At 44.9% G+C, this 16,905-nt stretch overlaps 1 protein-coding gene and 2 pseudogenes across 1 annotated transcript; 2 read left to right on the forward strand and 1 right to left on the reverse strand.

Annotated features, from left to right (window-relative positions):
* Positions 1-949: 949 nt before the first annotated feature.
* Positions 950-2,326, forward strand: LOC119281432 (annotated as a pseudogene).
* Positions 2,327-3,340: 1,014 nt separating this feature from the next.
* On the forward strand, positions 3,341-4,051 carry LOC119281433 (annotated as a pseudogene).
* Positions 4,052-4,268: 217 nt separating this feature from the next.
* On the reverse strand, positions 4,269-15,846 carry LOC119276677 (glycosyltransferase BC10-like). The gene is made up of 11 exons (XM_037557806.1): positions 15,396-15,846; positions 15,185-15,301; positions 14,989-15,089; positions 7,743-7,814; positions 7,558-7,639; positions 7,387-7,467; positions 6,653-6,697; positions 5,943-5,981; positions 5,729-5,794; positions 5,484-5,633; positions 4,269-4,914 (listed from the first exon to the last, which is right to left on the reverse strand). The coding sequence occupies exons 1-11, from the start codon at positions 15,708-15,710 to the stop codon at positions 4,738-4,740; spliced, it is 1,245 nt and encodes a 414-aa protein (XP_037413703.1). The 5' UTR covers positions 15,711-15,846; the 3' UTR covers positions 4,269-4,737.
* Between the last annotated feature and the right edge of the window lie 1,059 nt (positions 15,847-16,905).

Consider the following 16,905-nt stretch of genomic DNA (forward strand, 5'->3'; position numbering starts at 1 on the left):
AGACCCAAGATGGCAAAGCGACGCTTCAAAACATCGGGGCGGCCGACGCCCTCAGTCTGGCTGCTCCGGCCGGCTCGCATGGGTATTGATTTATAAAATGCCTCAAGGGACAAACATAGCCTAGCATGCAAACTGCACACGGGTTGAGATGTAAGCTACTCATCTCACGCCACACACACCCATGCCACTACTCATATATAAGGGCACTAATCCACCCATCCATGCCCACGCACTCATTGGGCCATACTTGGCCACTAGAGCATGCATGCTCATCCCGGCCACACACACATGAGGCATGGAGCCCATGGCTCTCCTCTGTGTTCTCCAATACAGCTTCAGGAGCACTCTATACTACCATACATATACCGCATATATATATTCAGACATGCAGGAGTAGAGGTATTATCTTTTCGGAGAGCTCCGAACCTGGATAAATCACCGCGTGCTGTTTGCTCAATCCCGTCCCCAGATCTCCACTGCAGTCTTGCCCTCACCTCAAGCCACCCCGTGGCATCTGTCGTCTTGCGTACCCGCCCTCGAGATAACCACGACAAGGGACATGTCGTAATATGGATTAGGAAGTCAATCATCGATTTGCTAGTTCATTCGCTCGGTTCGACCATGTATCGAATGATAAAAAAAAACTGATGTGGCTACCTAGTATGCTTTTAGATGCGTGCATCCGAATTGATGGTTAAGACAGCGTCTGACGTCCAACGCTAAAAATCTGGTGTCAGATTTTTAGTGATTCCGAAGAAAAATAAATAGATGGAATAGAAGAGTCAAAACGGGTCTTTACCACAGCCTTAGATTTTATTTTTCCACGAAATCACAGCCTTTGTTTGATTAAAAATGGCGCCAACTGTTCCCGGCGAGCGATTATGAAGAAGATTAAAAAATCGTCAGCTGTTCTCCCGGAAGCGCCAACTGTTCCCGTTTTCGACTAGAACGGTGTTTCCTCCGATGTTTTTTTTTAAAAAAATCCGATCCCGAAAGCGCCAACAGTTTCCCGCGAGCGATTACGCAAACCCTAGTTTTCGCTCGCGCGCCCGGTTCATCAGATCTCGAGTTTGCGCCGCGATCCGGCACGCGCATATTGGCGACGATGGCACCGATCATGGCGGCGCGCGGGCTGGGGCAGGGCCATCAGGTGCAGCAAGATTTCGACTTCTTCTTGGTGGTGGACTTCGAGGCGACATGCGAGAAGGACGCGCGGATCTACCCGCAGGAGATCATCGAGTTCCCGGCCGTGCTCGTCGACGGCGCCACCGGCCTCATCCTATCCGCGTTTCGCAGGTACGTTCGCCCCAGACATCGGCATGTGCTGACCCAGTTTTGCAGGGACCTCACCGGCATCCGGCAGGAGGACGTAGACGGCGGCGTGGATCTCGGCGAGGCGCTCTGGCTGCACGACGCTTGGCTGAAGGCGGCGACCGCGGGGGCAGGGAACAAGAGACCCGTCCGCTTGGCCGTCGTGACCTGGGGGGACTGGGATTGTCGCACCATGCTCGAGTTTGAGTGTCGATTAAGGGGATCGAGAAGCCCTCCTACTTTGATCGCTGGATCAACCTGAGGATCCCCTTCCAGGCGGCGCTCGGCGGCGGAGGGCGGGTCAACCTGCAGGAGGCCGTACGGGCGGCGGGACTGGACTGGGAGGGCCGCCTGCACTGCGGACTCGACGACGCGCGCAACACGGCGCGGCTGCTTGCTGAGATCATGCGGCGCGGGGTCAAGATCACCATCACCGGCTCGCTGGCGCCGCCGCCGCCGCAGCTGCCGATCCAGAAGCAGCCGACTCGCACAAGCCCTTGCGGTGGCTCATCGGTGCTGGCGCCTCCGCCGATCCAGCAGCAGCCGCCTCACACATGGCCTTGCGGTGGCTCATCGGCGCCACCGCTTCTGCCACCGATCCATCAGCAGCAGCTGCCGCAGCGTCACATAAGCCCCTGCGGTGGCTCCTCTGCGACGTGCTTGTGCTACTGCGGGGTGGCGACCAGAGGTGGCGTGGTGCCGGTGCCAGGGCCAGGGCCGATGCAAGTCAACTGCTTCTTTGGGTACGGCAACTGGATGCCGGCCATGGTATAGCTTCGTGTGGACCAGGACCAACTGAGCGAACGAGCCACGGCATGAGACTGAGCAGTGTAGCTCAGCTGTTAGTGTTAAATTGTTAATCCAGTGTAGCCATCAGTGTCAGAGTCTGAGCTGGTTCTACTCTAGTCCTAGTCTAGTGGTCACTGAAATCGAACGTGACCTCAGCAATAGGTGTCTATTCTTCGTGTAATTGGTCTGGATTATTATCATTAATAGTAGATTTGTTTTAGTTAAATACTCCTTCTCCGTGATTTTTTTCAGTATGGATTGACTTTCTAATTAAAATTGAGTAATTGCTGATGAATAAAGAAAGATAAATGTGCAGTGTTAGACCACTGCAAAGAACTCATATGGCAAGACTGGTTAGCATAAATACAGCACAAAGCCTGTGAAAGAAAAGGAGACCATCCTTATTGATAGAAATACAGCACAGAATAGTGATAAGTACTATGAGAGGTAAATCATATGGCAAGGCTGGTTAAGATAAAACTAATTATCATCAAATAATCTATCTTTCACAAAAATAAACAGGTACCCCCAGTACTGAATGTTTTCAAATACAAGCACCTCGATTCACTGTGCTGAACTTTGCTTGCAATGATAGTTCGTTTATCTGTAACAAGATTCCCAATCTTTCTCATGGATTCAGCAAGACCTGTCATGCGTCCTTTGAACTCCTTTTCTTTATAAATGGTTGGTGCGAATATTTTCTCCTTTTCTCGATGATGTTATTGTTATGTAAATATTGGTTTTGTTTCTCCACCTCCTTTAGAGAGTCTGTAGCATTTCTAAATCTGTCATGTAACTCACTCCGATGATCTCCTTTTGACGTACATGCTGCAGAGCTTGCTCCAGTCTGCCGACAATCATATCAAACTCCTTGTTTTTTTCATATATACATAGTCTTGCTTTTCCACTTTATCTGTAACAAGTCGATGGAATAACAAATCCATATGATACATCAAAGCATCCCTATCTAAGTGCTGCCTTTTTCCCTCGATTCATCTCTGTATCAAAATGGGTTATCAAAGCATCCCTGTCTAAGTGCTTCAAATATTACGCATCAGCGAAAGCCGCATCATTCTATTTGCCGATAAAAGAGAATGTCAATTTTACATTTTCTGGCAGCACTAGTTATGATTAACCAGCAGTAAAATTTTGTTAACCTGTTGCAAAGGCCGGTTGTGCACTGCTATTGTCCGGTGGGAGTTTGGATGATTATGTTCAAGCGAAGCACATCCTAGTTGAAATGGGTGTTTACTTTCAAATTCAGGTAATACCGTTGATAGGCATTTCTCTTGTCACTTGAATACATATTTTCGTCTTGGTATTTATGTTTCAAGAAGTGGTTTTAATAGCCAGATTTCCCTTCCAGGACGATTATCTCGACTGTTTTGGTTTTCCAGAAGTTATGGGCAAGGTAGGTTGATTCGATTCACTTCCTCTGTTTCTGTAAAAAGGATATTAGTACTTGTGCTCTTGGCTGTTTGATTTCTGAAATCATCCTGTCCCAGACTTCAAGTGCTCCTGGCTGTTTGTTCAAGTGCTGGTGCAGTGCGTGTCGATGAGAGGCAAAAGGGCATCCTATTTGTAAGGCACATAAACTGGATCATTCGATAATATTTTGCAGCACACTATCTTAATGTCTGTGATGTCATGCACAGGAAAATTACGGGAAGTCAGATCCTGCTTGTGTCGCAAAAGTAAAGACTCAATCTCGAGGTTTCCCTTTTGGTTCAACATAGTGTGACATTTCTTGTTTATTGCATAATTTTCTACTATTATTAAGTTCATTTACATGCCTGGCACGCCTGTTTATCATCGCTTCAAGAAGGTGTTCTCTGAGTATGAAAGAAAGACTTACGAAAAGCTGATCTCAGACATCGAAGCACAGCCGAATGAAGCTGTGCAAGCTGTGTTGAAATCCTTTTTGCATAAAATCTACAGGAGGAGGAAGTAGGGACATTCTTGCGTACAAAGAGATTGCCGGGTGGAATGAAGTTCTTTCGTGTCCGTGCATGCAAAATGAAAAGCATTACTCCCTCCGAGCCATAAAGTTGTACGTACTAAAGTAGCGACAAGTAATATGGATCAAAAGGAGTAATGCTTATAAATAGTATATCATATTGAATAGCCAGAGTTTTTGCTTTGTATTCGCAAACAATCTGGCTGGGAGCTTGTACTGAACAATGAAGCATTTTTCAATGTAAAAGAATAAAAATATAAGAAATGTACTTCCTTTCTGTTTTGTTCTTCTATTTTTTGTATGTATAAGATCATTGACACAAAATTATTGCTGCACCTTTCCTACACTGATAGTAAACCATTGCGACAGATTCTCCTTTATATTTGTATGCTTCATTGTTTGTCACGGATGGAGCCGTTGACACCGCGTCCCAGCCTCAGTCTGTAAGTTGGAGATTGCATCCTGATGCTATTCCCATACTTCAATGATGCTCTGTACAATAATAACCTACTCTGCTCCGATCCGATGATCTATACACAATCTAAATCCTAGCAGTACACTATGGTACTCCATCGCTGAGTAGCTTCAGCTGCAAATGCTACTGCAAACAACGAAGCTGGACCTGGCTATGAACTGATCCACCCAGACGAAAAATGATGGCTCGTATACAAGAGAATTTGTTAAAAGTTAACCAGTAGTTGAGCAGATTTTAGCAGACCAAAAGCACCATCCTCCAACAGATGCATCGCGGCGCCATATGAGAACTTTCTGGCAAATAAGAAACATGGGACAGATGTGCCGTTGGATTTGCACCACTCAGTCCTGTGTTCCACCTCATAGTTCACATGATCGATACTCTGCAAAATTATTCAGAACAAACTTAGCATCATGATATTAACTACTCCCTCCGTTCCAAAATAGATGACTCAACTTTGTACTAAATTTAGTACAAAGTTGAGTCATCTATTTTGGAACGGAGGGAGTAAATGATAAACCACTTACAATGGTGGTCTTCTCATATTATTATATAACAGAATGTGCACAAGCAAAAAAAAAAGGGGGGGTAAGCAACCTGCAAGATATATATTATACAAAAGGAAACCTGTTACTCCATGTACATAATGGTCAACAAGATATACCATGCAGACATGAATACTGAGCAGATTGTTTCTTTGTTCTAAAGAAACGGAAAAAGAGGATTGTTTCTTTGTTCTGAAGAACTGGAAAATGGTGTTCTGCAGATTCCACTATCTCGTTTGGACCAGGATATCTAGGATATAACTGGAGCTTGCTATTGGCCAGCCAAATTTGGAGGCAAAAGGACAAAAGATCAATACATCACTTTCAAGTATCTTGATGTGCAGTGTTCACAGTTTCACACACTAGTGCCAAAAGATGAAATATGCAAACCAAAATAAGAAGATACCTTTATAGCATTGATCTGCTCAGGACTTGCTGCGTCATATTCAAATGTCGTTGGATGCCAAGTCATTTTATCTTTAGGATCTAAAGTTGACTGGTTCCATGATGTATAGGTCAAAGTTCTCCTTTCAAGTTCATCTTCCAGTCCTCTGATCTAGAATTTGAAAGAGTGGGCCCCTCATTATGACTTGAAAGAATAATTACATCAGTTCAAAATCCAAAATAATTGTCAACAATAACAAGCCTTACAGAAAATAATGTCTGCACATAGTGTTCATCCGGAATACAATCGTGCTCCTCCTGGGCAGCTCCTTTCTGCAAGGTTCAAGACGAAGATCATTTATGATGAAGAGAACAAGACGTCATTATAAAGAACCATTTTTCAGAAATTATATGCACAAGTCTGACAATCTATATAAACTTCCCTGTGAGTATGGAGGGAATGTGGAGAACTGAACCTTACCAATATCTGCTTTCGCCGAAATACAAATCCTAGTCGTCTCTGAAAGAGAGAGAAATTGATGCCATAAGAATAACAGTCAGATATATAAAGGTAAAGAAAATTAAATTTCAGGGATCAGTATTATTGTTTGGTGAATGACTAATCGCTGTTGAGCAGGGGATACAAATTGAAATGCATATTTGATTGTTGATGATCCAAGGAAACAAGCATTCACCACATATAGTAGAACTTAGACAATGCCAAATTATACTCAGAACGGGTATTTACATCACTAAAATTGTAGGACTTTGGAAGTACTCCCTCCGTTCGGAATTACTTGTCTCGAAAATGGATGTATTTAAAACTAAAATACATCTAGATACATCCATTTTCGCAACGAGTAATTCCGAACGGAGGGAGTAGTACAGAACCAAAGTAGTTTATTTGTTTTTGCCTACCATACAAAATGGGTGCGACTTTATCTAGGAAAGGCATTGATAATTATCTTCTCCCTTCATTTTAAACTTTAGTAGAAGTCATATTGGGGAAAAATGAAACAATTCATGCATAATTGGAAACCATCGATATATTTAAGTTGAATGTCACTTTTAAAACAACAATTTCCTAGGAAGAGCAAAACAACAGCTATTAAATGCAACCTTTTGGCCTGAAACTACATATGGAGCTTGTCTGAGTAAACTGCATAGCAACCTCCTAAAATAAATACTTACAGCATTCACCAGCTTTTGTCCAAGCAAAGCATTGGTCACAACCATCTGCAATTATTAGGTAAAACCAAACACAATCATTACTGTGATGTGCACAAAAGCATGACGGATCAGTAGGCTACATTAAAACAAGATGTCTCTCATTGTAAATAACTGCATAATTCAGTATAAGCTAGTTTAAGCACGTTTGTGTAGTGTCTTCACAACATCAATGGATGGGAGTCGGATAATAATAATTTAACAGATCCAGAATCAATTTGCATCGGTCATGCATATATGCTAAAGATAAACATTGCTGCTGCTCAAATGTAAATGCGGACAAGACCTTTAGTTTGGATAGATATGATATAGCATCTATCTGAATCAGTACAGTAGTTACAGCTGCTACATCACACTTATCCAAGGGTGTAAAGGATAAATTCTTATTGTTTATCGCAGTCATGGGATAAATTGTCGCAATCATAATCACTGCAGCACATATGACCATATGTCCAAACTAGGGAATTTAAAGTTCAGGCTTTCATACATGTACTTAACGGAAGACACACATTATCTATTGCTAGCATTATTTGTTAAATGAATTGTAAGTTTAAGCATTCAAGGCTGTAGCACATGAAGAGAAACTCAAACAAACACATCCAAAAACAATGTAACATTTACTTCACGTCAAGGACTAGAAAGGGCCAAAATAAGGTAAGCGGAAATTCCAGTATCCACATCACTAGAACAACAACTACCTTACATTGCTTTCTGAATACTTGAAAGACATGCTTGTCGCCAACAACAACCTCTGCGTGTTTTCTGATTAACATTACCCACTGAAATGAGATGGCAGATGGATTCAGAGTTAAGCTCTTAAACAAGTATGAAAATCTACAGCAAAAAGAAAGCCATGCAATCACAAGAACCTGGGATCCTTTCCTCCATTTATCCTTTCGAATGACGGGAGACATGTTTGGATTATAGCGCTTCTCTGTCTTGTCAGTGAAACTAAAGACAAATAAACTCATTTTAGAAACTTCAGGCTTAAACACTGCATCTTCTATGGAAATTTCAGAAGTTGCAAAGTAACAATATCGTAATTTTCCATTACCTATCCACAATACTTTTAGGTGAACCCATCAAGTAAGTATATGTGTAGCTGAAGTTGTACAAAGGAACACAACTGAAACAGAAATCGATGAAATGTTAAAATTTAAACTAGAAACTGCAGACCTTCAAATAATCAATTGATGCTTGTACTGACAAAGGGAAGTAAATCCAAACTACAATACGGAGACATGCATGCTGGAATTTTTGTCCATTTGGACCTAGCCCAATAGCAGTTTTAGAAATTCCTAATAAATCCTATAGGCCCACGCAGCCCCATTAGTGCAAGGCAAGAGGTGGAACTAAAGTTTAGTCCCACATTGCTAGTTTAGAGGGAGTTGGACCTCTTTATAAGGGAGGCTCTTTCCCCACTTGTATGAGCATGAGAACAAGAGGGACATCCACGCGCGCTCCTCCTCCGCCGCCCGCCTCGCCTCGTCACGACGCGCCGCGGGTTGCGGGAATGAGCCGAGCCGATGTCTCTTCGTTTCACCTTCCGTCGCTGCCCTCTTGCCTCCTTCTCGTGCGCCTATAAAAGGGAGGTCGCTCCTCTCAGAGAGATGCACCAGAACTCATTCTTCCTCTCGCCACCGGTTCCTGAACACTGCGCTGCTGCTACGATCTTCCTCATCCCGGCTTGCGGCGTGCACCGCAGGTCGGGACAGTAGGCCTCCGAAACCGCACCTCTTTGAGCCTTGTACAGGAGAAGGGTGATAAGGTTTTTGGGGAGCGCGCGACTACTGACTTCTTCGTCACGGACGCCCCGGACTCCGACGACTACTTCCCCGACGTCGACATCCTCCTCGACGACATGGAGGACACCGACCCCAAGTCCAGTGCCTCTGCTCCGGCTACTGTCTTGTACGTGTTCTTGTTTTTCCTGTTAGAGGTCCTGTAACAGTTGCTTGTTCTAGTATTTTCCCTAGACATGTTAGGATCTACCTCTTATATGCATCTTGATCTACTGTCTGCTCTAGAGATGATCGGTTCTAGCTCATATATGCAGATGTTATTTACCTTCTCTTTGTCAAATCGCATGACTTGTTTTATCACTGCTATACTAGTCATGCTTTATCTAGTATTTCTGTTAATAAAATCATTCGGTAAATTGCTCATATTTCCAACAATCCAAAAACCTTATTATAGGCAATTTACTCCGAGTGGTTTTGCTGCTTCCATGAGACCTCCTATGTTTGAGGGTATCCACTATAAGAGGTGGTGCGTGAGAGCAGTCTTATGGTTTCAGACCATGAGCTGCTATGACGCCACTCTTGGCAAACCTGAAGGAGAGCAAGATGCCCAACAGGCACAATCTTTTCAGAAAATGGATACCTTGTTTAAGGCTGCTCTCTTGAGTGTTCTTGGTGAGAACATAGTTGATGCTTATGCGTCAATTGATAATGGAAAAGATATGTGGGATGCACTTGAGGCCAAGTTTGGGGTCTCGGATGCTGGCACTGAGCTGTACATCATGGAGCAATTCTATGACTACAGGATGACTGAAGAGCGCTCCGTGGTTGAGCTTGATGTGGAAGAAAAGGCGAGAGCAAAGGACAACCATGCTCGAGGTATTGAGGGAGGTTCTAGTGCCAATCTGGTACAGAAGAAGAACTTCCAGCCCCACAAGTTCAAGAACAAGGGCAAGTTTGATGGTAAAGCAAAGTTTGATGGGAAGAACAAGGTTGTGTAGCACACGAACTTCAAGAAGAAGAATGACAAGAAGAAATGTGTTTGTCATGTGTGTGTGGAGATCCTGATCATTGGGCTCCTAGTTGCCCCAATCGCTATGACAAGCGTCATCCTGGGAAAGGCGGCAAGACCGCTAATGTTGTCATCGGAGACACTGACATGAAGGATGCTGGGTATGGTATATTTTCCACTATTCTTTCAGTATGTCATTCTCCTGATTGGTTGATTGACACGGATGCTAATGTGCATGTATGCGGTGATATTTCCATGTTTTCGTCTTATCAGACCGCAGGGACTTCAACCATGTTGATGGGCAACGGTTCAAGTGCTTCTGTTCGTGGTGTTGGCACAGTCGATCTGAAGTTTACTTCGGGGAAGATCGTGCGGCTGAAGAACGTGCATTATGTCCCCTCCGTCAATAAAAATCTTGTTAGCGGATCTCTTCTGTGTAGAGATGGCTACAAGCTTGTCTTTGAGTCGAATAAATTTGTAATTTCCAAGTATGGAACCTTTGTTGGTAAAGGCTATGAGTCAGGAGGCCTGTTTCGTTTATCCTTATCAGACGTTTGCAATTAAGTTGTTAATCATATTTGCAACAATAGTGAATCAAATGTGTGGCATTCACGTCTTTGTCATGTTAACTTTGGTTGCATGTCGCGACTAGCGAAGTTGAACTTAATCCCTAGTTCACCACTGTCAAGGGATCCAAGTGTCAAGTGTGTGTGCAAGCTAAGCAACCACGTAAGTCTCATGTGACTGCGGAAACGAGAAATCTTGCACCACTAGAACTCGTACATTCAGATCTATGTGAAATGAATGGTGTTTTGACAAAAGGTGGAAAGAAATATTTCATGACGTTAATTAATGACTCCACTAGATACTGTCATGTGTATCTTCTGAAATCTAAGGATGAGGCTTTGAACTATTTCAAGATCTATAAAGCTGAAGCGGAAAACCAACTTGATCGAAAGATCAAGAGGCTTAGGTCCGATCGTGGTGGAGAGTATTTCTCAAATGAATTTGATTCCTTTTGTGTGGAACATGGTATAATCCATGAGAGGACGTCTCCCTATTCACCTCAGTCAAATGGGGTGGCCGAAAGGAAGAACCGTACTCTAACTGATTTGGTTAACGCCATGTTAAACACATCGGGTCTCTCCAAGGCATGGTGGGGGGAGGCGATATTGACAGCATGCCATGTCCTAAACCGAGTTCCCACAAAGAACAAAGAGATAACTCCATTCGAGGAATGGGAGAAGAAAAGGTTAAAGCTCTCTTATCTACGAACCTGGGGTTGTTTGGCGAAAGTCAATGTACCAATTCCAAAGAAGCGGAAGTTGGGACCAAAAACTGTGGATTGTGTTTTCCTGGGATATGCTTTTCATAGCATTGGTTATAGATTCTTGGTTGTAAAATCTGAGGTACCTGACATGCATGTCAGTACGATCATGGAGTCGAATGATGTGACTTTCTTTGAAGATATCTTTCCCATGAAGGATATGGCTACCTCATCTAATCAGGAGATGCCTAGTTCATCGAATCAGGAACCAGTTACAATTACTGAACCTGCCATTTTGATGGAACACTTTGAAAAACCTGTGGAGGAGAACAATGAAGTTTCTACTAGGAGCAAGAGACAGAGGATTGCAAAGTCCTTTGGTGATGATTTTCTTGTGTATCTCATAGATGACACTCCCAGTTCTATTTCAGAGGCCTATGCATCTGAGGATGCTGACTACTGAAAGGAAGCAGTTCGAGCGAGATGGATTCCATCTTGGCGAATGAAACTTGGGAGATAACTGATCGTCCTTATGGGTGCAAACCTATAGGATGCAAATAGGTATTCAAAAAGAAGCTTAGGCCTGATGGTACTATTGAAAAGTACAAGGCTCGGCTCGTGGCAAAGGGTTATACCCAAAAGAAAGGTGAAGACTTCTTTGATACTTACTCACCTGTGGCTCGACTGACCACTATTCGAGTTCTACTTTCACTAGCTGCCTCACATGGTATTCTCGTTCATCAAATGGATGTTAAGACTGCTTTCCTAAATGGAGAGTTGGACGAGGATGTTAAGACTGCTTTCCTAAATGGAGAGTTGGACGAGGATATTTATATGGAACAACCAGATGGGTTTGTAATAGATGGTCAGGAAGGGAAAGTGTGCAAGTTGTTGAAGTCTTTGTATGGACTCAAGCAAGCACTCAAACAGTGGCATAAGAAGTTCGAAAGAACTTTAACAACTGCAGGCTTTGTTGTGAACGAAGCTGACAAATGTGTGTAATATCGCCATGGTGGGGGCGAGGGAGTTATGCTTTGCTTGTATGTTGATGACATACTGATTTTTGGAACAAATCTGAATGTTATTAAGGAGGTCAAGGATTTCCTATCTCGCTGTTTTGAGATGAAGGATTTAGGAGTGGCTGATGTCATTCTGAACATCAAGTTGTTGAGAGACGATGATGGTGGGATTACATTGCTTCAATCTCACTATGTGGAAAAGATCTTGAGTCGCTTTGGCTACAGTGACTGCAACCCCTCTCCAACACCATATGATGCTAGTGTGTTGCTTCGAAAGAATCGAAGAATTGCTAGAGACCAATTGAAATATTCTCAGATTGTTGGCTCGCTTATGTACTTAGCCACTATATGAAAAAGATCTTGAGTCGCTTTGGCTACAGTGACTGCAACCCCTCTCCAACACCATATGATGCTAGTGTGTTGCTTCGAAAGAATCGAAGAATTGCTAGAGATCAATTGAAATATTCTCAGATTGTTGGCTCGCTTATGTACTTAGCCAGTGCTACAAGACCTGACATCTCTTTTGCTGTTAGCAAACTGAGCCGGTTTGTCTCAAAACCAGGAGATGTGCATTGGAAAGCTCTAGAGAGAGTTTTGCGTTATTTGAAAGGCACTGCGAATTATGGAATTCACTACACTGGGCACCCAAAGGTGCTTGAAGGGTATAGTGACTCAAACTGGATCTCAGATGCTGATGAGATAAAGGCCACGAGCGGATATGTATTCACTCATGGAGGTGGCGCTGTTTCTTGGAAGTCTTGCAAGCAGACCATCTTAACGAGGTCAACAATGGAAGCAGAACTCACAGCACTAGATACAACTATGGTCGAAGCAGATTGGCTTCGTCGGCTCTTGAATGACTTGCCGGTTGTTGAGAAACCTATACCGGGTATCCTTATGAACTGCGATAATCAAACTGTGATCACGAAAGTGAACAGTTCAAAGGATAACATGAAGTCATCAAGACACGTTCAGAGAAGGTTAAAGTCTGTCAGAAAAATGAAAAACTCCGGAGTTATTGCATTCGATTATATCCAAACGTCTAAAAATCTGGCAGATCCTTTTACTAAGGGTCTATCACGTAATGTGATAGATAATGCATCGAAGGAGATGGGTATGAGACCCACAATATGAGTTGTTCACAGTGGTAACCTATTCTTTGTGATCGGAGATCCCGTGAATTAGATGTGGAAGACAAGTTGTTGGTCAACTGGGAGGAGAGTACCTTTACTATTAAAAATACCACTCCATGAAGATGCAATACTCTCCTAAATCTGCATGGCAGGTTGATGTATATCTTAATGTATTCTAAGAGGCTCTTTGAAGCAGAGATGTTGTCCTGCAGAACATCTTTTGAAGAACGCACCTATATGAGTCTGATTGTTAAACGTCGCAATCTATGAGAGTAGGGTTCTCTCTAGTAAACTCATGAAAGGTCTCGGAGTATGACGCATAAGCTCCACCCGCGGGAAAGACCCACGGTAGCCACGTATCGGTCAAGGCTTTATGTGAAGCTAGATTCACAGAAAACTTGCAGTTCAAGGCCCAGTCCACTGTTCAAGTTGCTTACTAGTGTAGCATAGAGTTCTAGGTGGAAGTTCAACTTAACAGTCTCCACTGTAGTACCGGTATATAAAACAGTGTTTTGGAACCAAAGGCAAATTTTGTGTGCCTCTGGGATCTGGTGGGGGATTGCTGGAATTTTTGTCCATTTGGACCTAGCGTAATAGCAGTTTTAGAAATTCCTAATAAATCCTAGAGGCCCACGCAGCCCATTAGTGCAAGGCAAGAGGTGGAACTAAAGTTTAGTCCCACATTGCTAGTTTAGAGGGAGTTGGACCTCTTTATAAGGGAGGCTCTTTCCCCACTTGTATGAGCATGACAATAAGAGGGACATCCACGCGCGCTCCTCCTCCACCGCCCGCCTCGCCACGCCTCGTCACGACGTGCCGCGGGTTGCGGGAATGAGCCGAGCCGATGTCTAAATTTTTGCCACGCACTACGGGTATATGAAAGGTCACACGAAAGCTGAAAAGTTTTTGCGATAGTGGAGTTTGAATGCGAATGGTGCAACCCTTCGGCTGCTGGCTGTTCGCTTCATCTTTGTCTCTTCGTTTCACCTTCCATCGCTGCCCTCTCGCCTCCTTCTCGTGCGCCTATAAAAGGGAGGTCGCTCCTTTCAGAGAGATGCACCAGAACTCATTCTTCCTCTCGCCACCGGTTCCTGAACACTGCGTTGCTGCTACGATCTTCCTCATCCCGGCTTGCGGCGTGCACCACAGGTCGGGACAGTAGGCCTTCGAAACCGCACCTCTTTGAGTCCTGTACGGGAGAAGGGTGATAAGGTTTTTGGGGAGCGCTCTGCGCGACTACTGACTTCTTCGTCACGGACGCCCCGGACTCCGGCGACTACTTCCCCAACGACGACTACTTCCCCGACGTCGACATCCTCCTCGACGACATGGAGGACACCGACCCCAAGTCCAGTGCATCTGCTCCGGCTACTGTCTCGTACGTGTTCTTGTTTATCCTGTTAGAGGTCCTGTCACAGTTGCTTGTTCTAGTGTTTGCCCTAGACATGTTAGGATCTACCTCATATATGCATCTTGATCTACTGTCTGCTCTAGAGATGATCGGTTCTAGCTCATATATGCAGATGTTATTTACCTTCTCTTTGTCAAATCGCATGACTTGTTTTATCGCTGCTATACTAGTCATGCTTTATCTAGTATTTTTGTTAATAAAATCATTCGGTAAATTGCTCATATTTCCAACAATGCATACTAAGGAATTAAACAAAATCTGTACAAAAGCTCTCTCAGCTTGGGCATGTATGCATGCTTCATACTTAATACAGTAAGTCAAGCAACGATTAATCCCTTGTGGAAGCACACACAAGGGAAACCAAGGAACAACGAATCACAGAATAGTTCCATGACCCCAATAATTTTCCTTCCATCATCTAGCAATTCCCGAGTAAAAAGGATGTTATCCCCGCGGTGGTCCTCTGAATAAGCACCGCAACAGGAAACAGAATGCCAATGCATCACTCAGAAGACTACCCACTTCAATTCTAGTACAAATGGAATCGGATGTATTCCAATCGAAGTGAGGGCGTGATAAATAGATATCCTAGTACTAAATTAACATGTAAATTACCGTTATTAAATATCTAGTTATTTAATCGATCACTAGTGACAACTACATTTATTATGCGAACTAACGGAACGAGATCACTACCTCCGAAGAAAACGAGCACATACCTATCCGAGAGCAAAACAAATCGCTGGTTGGCGGGATCTTCAAGCGCGGCGGCGAACAACATCTTCTCAGCCTGGACCATGGTTGGTTCGCCCCACGCCACCTGCAGGACGCAACCATATTTCCCCAACTCAAAATCGAACCCTGGACTCCGCGATCACGGAAACCAGATACGAAAAAGTTGGTAAGAGGGTCAACCTTGACGGTCCTCGCGAGTTGACGGCCGTAGAAGTACGGCGATCCGGTGGTGGTGCGGTCAAGGACGAACCCCGGCGCCGAGTGCACGTACACGGAGAACCTCCCCTCCTCCCCATTCTGCCCAAACACGCACGCGACGATCAGAACCAATCGAATAGACAACCAAACGTAACGAACGAGTCACGGGAGGGAGAGGCCGCTGGGCGCTTACGCGGAAGAAGGCGTCCCAGAGGAAGTCGAGCGGCAGGCCGGCGCGGGCGAGGAAGAGGAAGGCCACCTTCCCCGGCCCAGCGGAGGGCGGCAGCGCGTCGAGCGGCGCGGCCGGGGGCTGGGTGCGGAGGAACGCCGCGAGGAGGAGCAGGAAGGAGAGCGGCGCGGCGAGGCGGAGGCAGAGGCGGGCGCGCGCGCGGCGGCCGGCCGGGAGGGCCAGCGCCCACGGAGCGGGCGGCCTCTTCGCCACCGGCATCAGCGGGGGCGGGCGCGGGCGTGGCAGCTGCCCCGGCGCCGGCGTGGGCCTCGGTGGCATTTAAAATCGGAAGGGGGTTAGAAGGCAGCGTGGCGTTTCGGGCACGCGGGGCGGCCGCGGCGGGGTCGGTGGAGGACGGGAGACGGGCGCGACGGTGTGGTGTGGTGTGGTGTGCGGTGGTGGCGCCGCGTTACTTTTCGCCTTGCTTTGCTGAGCTTCTGGTGCGATTTTTCAGTCTCGTGACGCGCGCGGGCGCGGTGACTCTCTCTCTCTCTCTGGGGCGCGGCGGGGATGGGGTCGGGTGTTGGCGATCCGCGGCGTGGCGGACCTCGCGGTGGCCCAGCTGTAGGGGCGTTGGGATCTGTGACCCGGCTGCTTCGGTGTTTACGTTTTGCTGCTGAGAGCCTTTCTTTTTTGTTCTTGGATTCGGAGATGCCACGATGACGCGTGGGTCTTAGGCTGGTTGTAATAGGCAGTATCATATACTGGTATCATGCATATGATACTAGTGTATAATACTACCTCCCTAATGCATAGTATCATATATTAGTATCATGTAGTACTCTATTTATTGTCATGCATGACACAAAGTAGCATAGCATTTAATATGATACGGTATCATGATATGATACTACACCCTCCCTTTCTTCATTTAATGCTACGATACCTCATCAAAATTGACTAGTTGACATGCATGATACTAGCTATGATACTACCATTACAACCAGCCTTAGGTCTTGCCGACCCCTCGGGAATTTCGTGTCACATTAACCTTATACTCACTCCGTCTCAAAATAGGTGTCTTGAGCTTAGTATAAATTTATACTAGAGCTAGTACAAAGTTGAGACACTTATTTTGAGACGGAGAGAGTATTACTTACGAAAATGCTAAAAAATTAATGTCAGTTTTTTAGGCACGACAAATCATACAATTTTTATGATAAATTATATTATCGCGAGGATGCCAATTTCGTTTGGCAAGCATGGCAATTCCCGGCAAAAAGTTGGCTTGCTAAAAGGAATTGCTATCCTCACGACAACATAATGTGCCATTTCAAGCGTTTGTGTTGGTCTGCTTAAAAATTTGATATTAGATTTGTAGCGAAATCTATTTTTTATTTATGGAAAAGTGTTTAAACTATTTGGTTGATTTCTTGAGAAATCATCCCCGTCCCATGCCCGCCACACATCCCCTGTCATGTTCTTCCTTATCTCTAAGCGGTTACGAGAGAGCGACTCATTTGGCTTCTGCTCA

This window comes from Triticum dicoccoides, chromosome 3B, assembly GCF_002162155.2.
Source record: "Triticum dicoccoides isolate Atlit2015 ecotype Zavitan chromosome 3B, WEW_v2.0, whole genome shotgun sequence".
In the NCBI taxonomy this organism is placed as follows: domain Eukaryota; kingdom Viridiplantae; phylum Streptophyta; class Magnoliopsida; order Poales; family Poaceae; genus Triticum; species Triticum dicoccoides.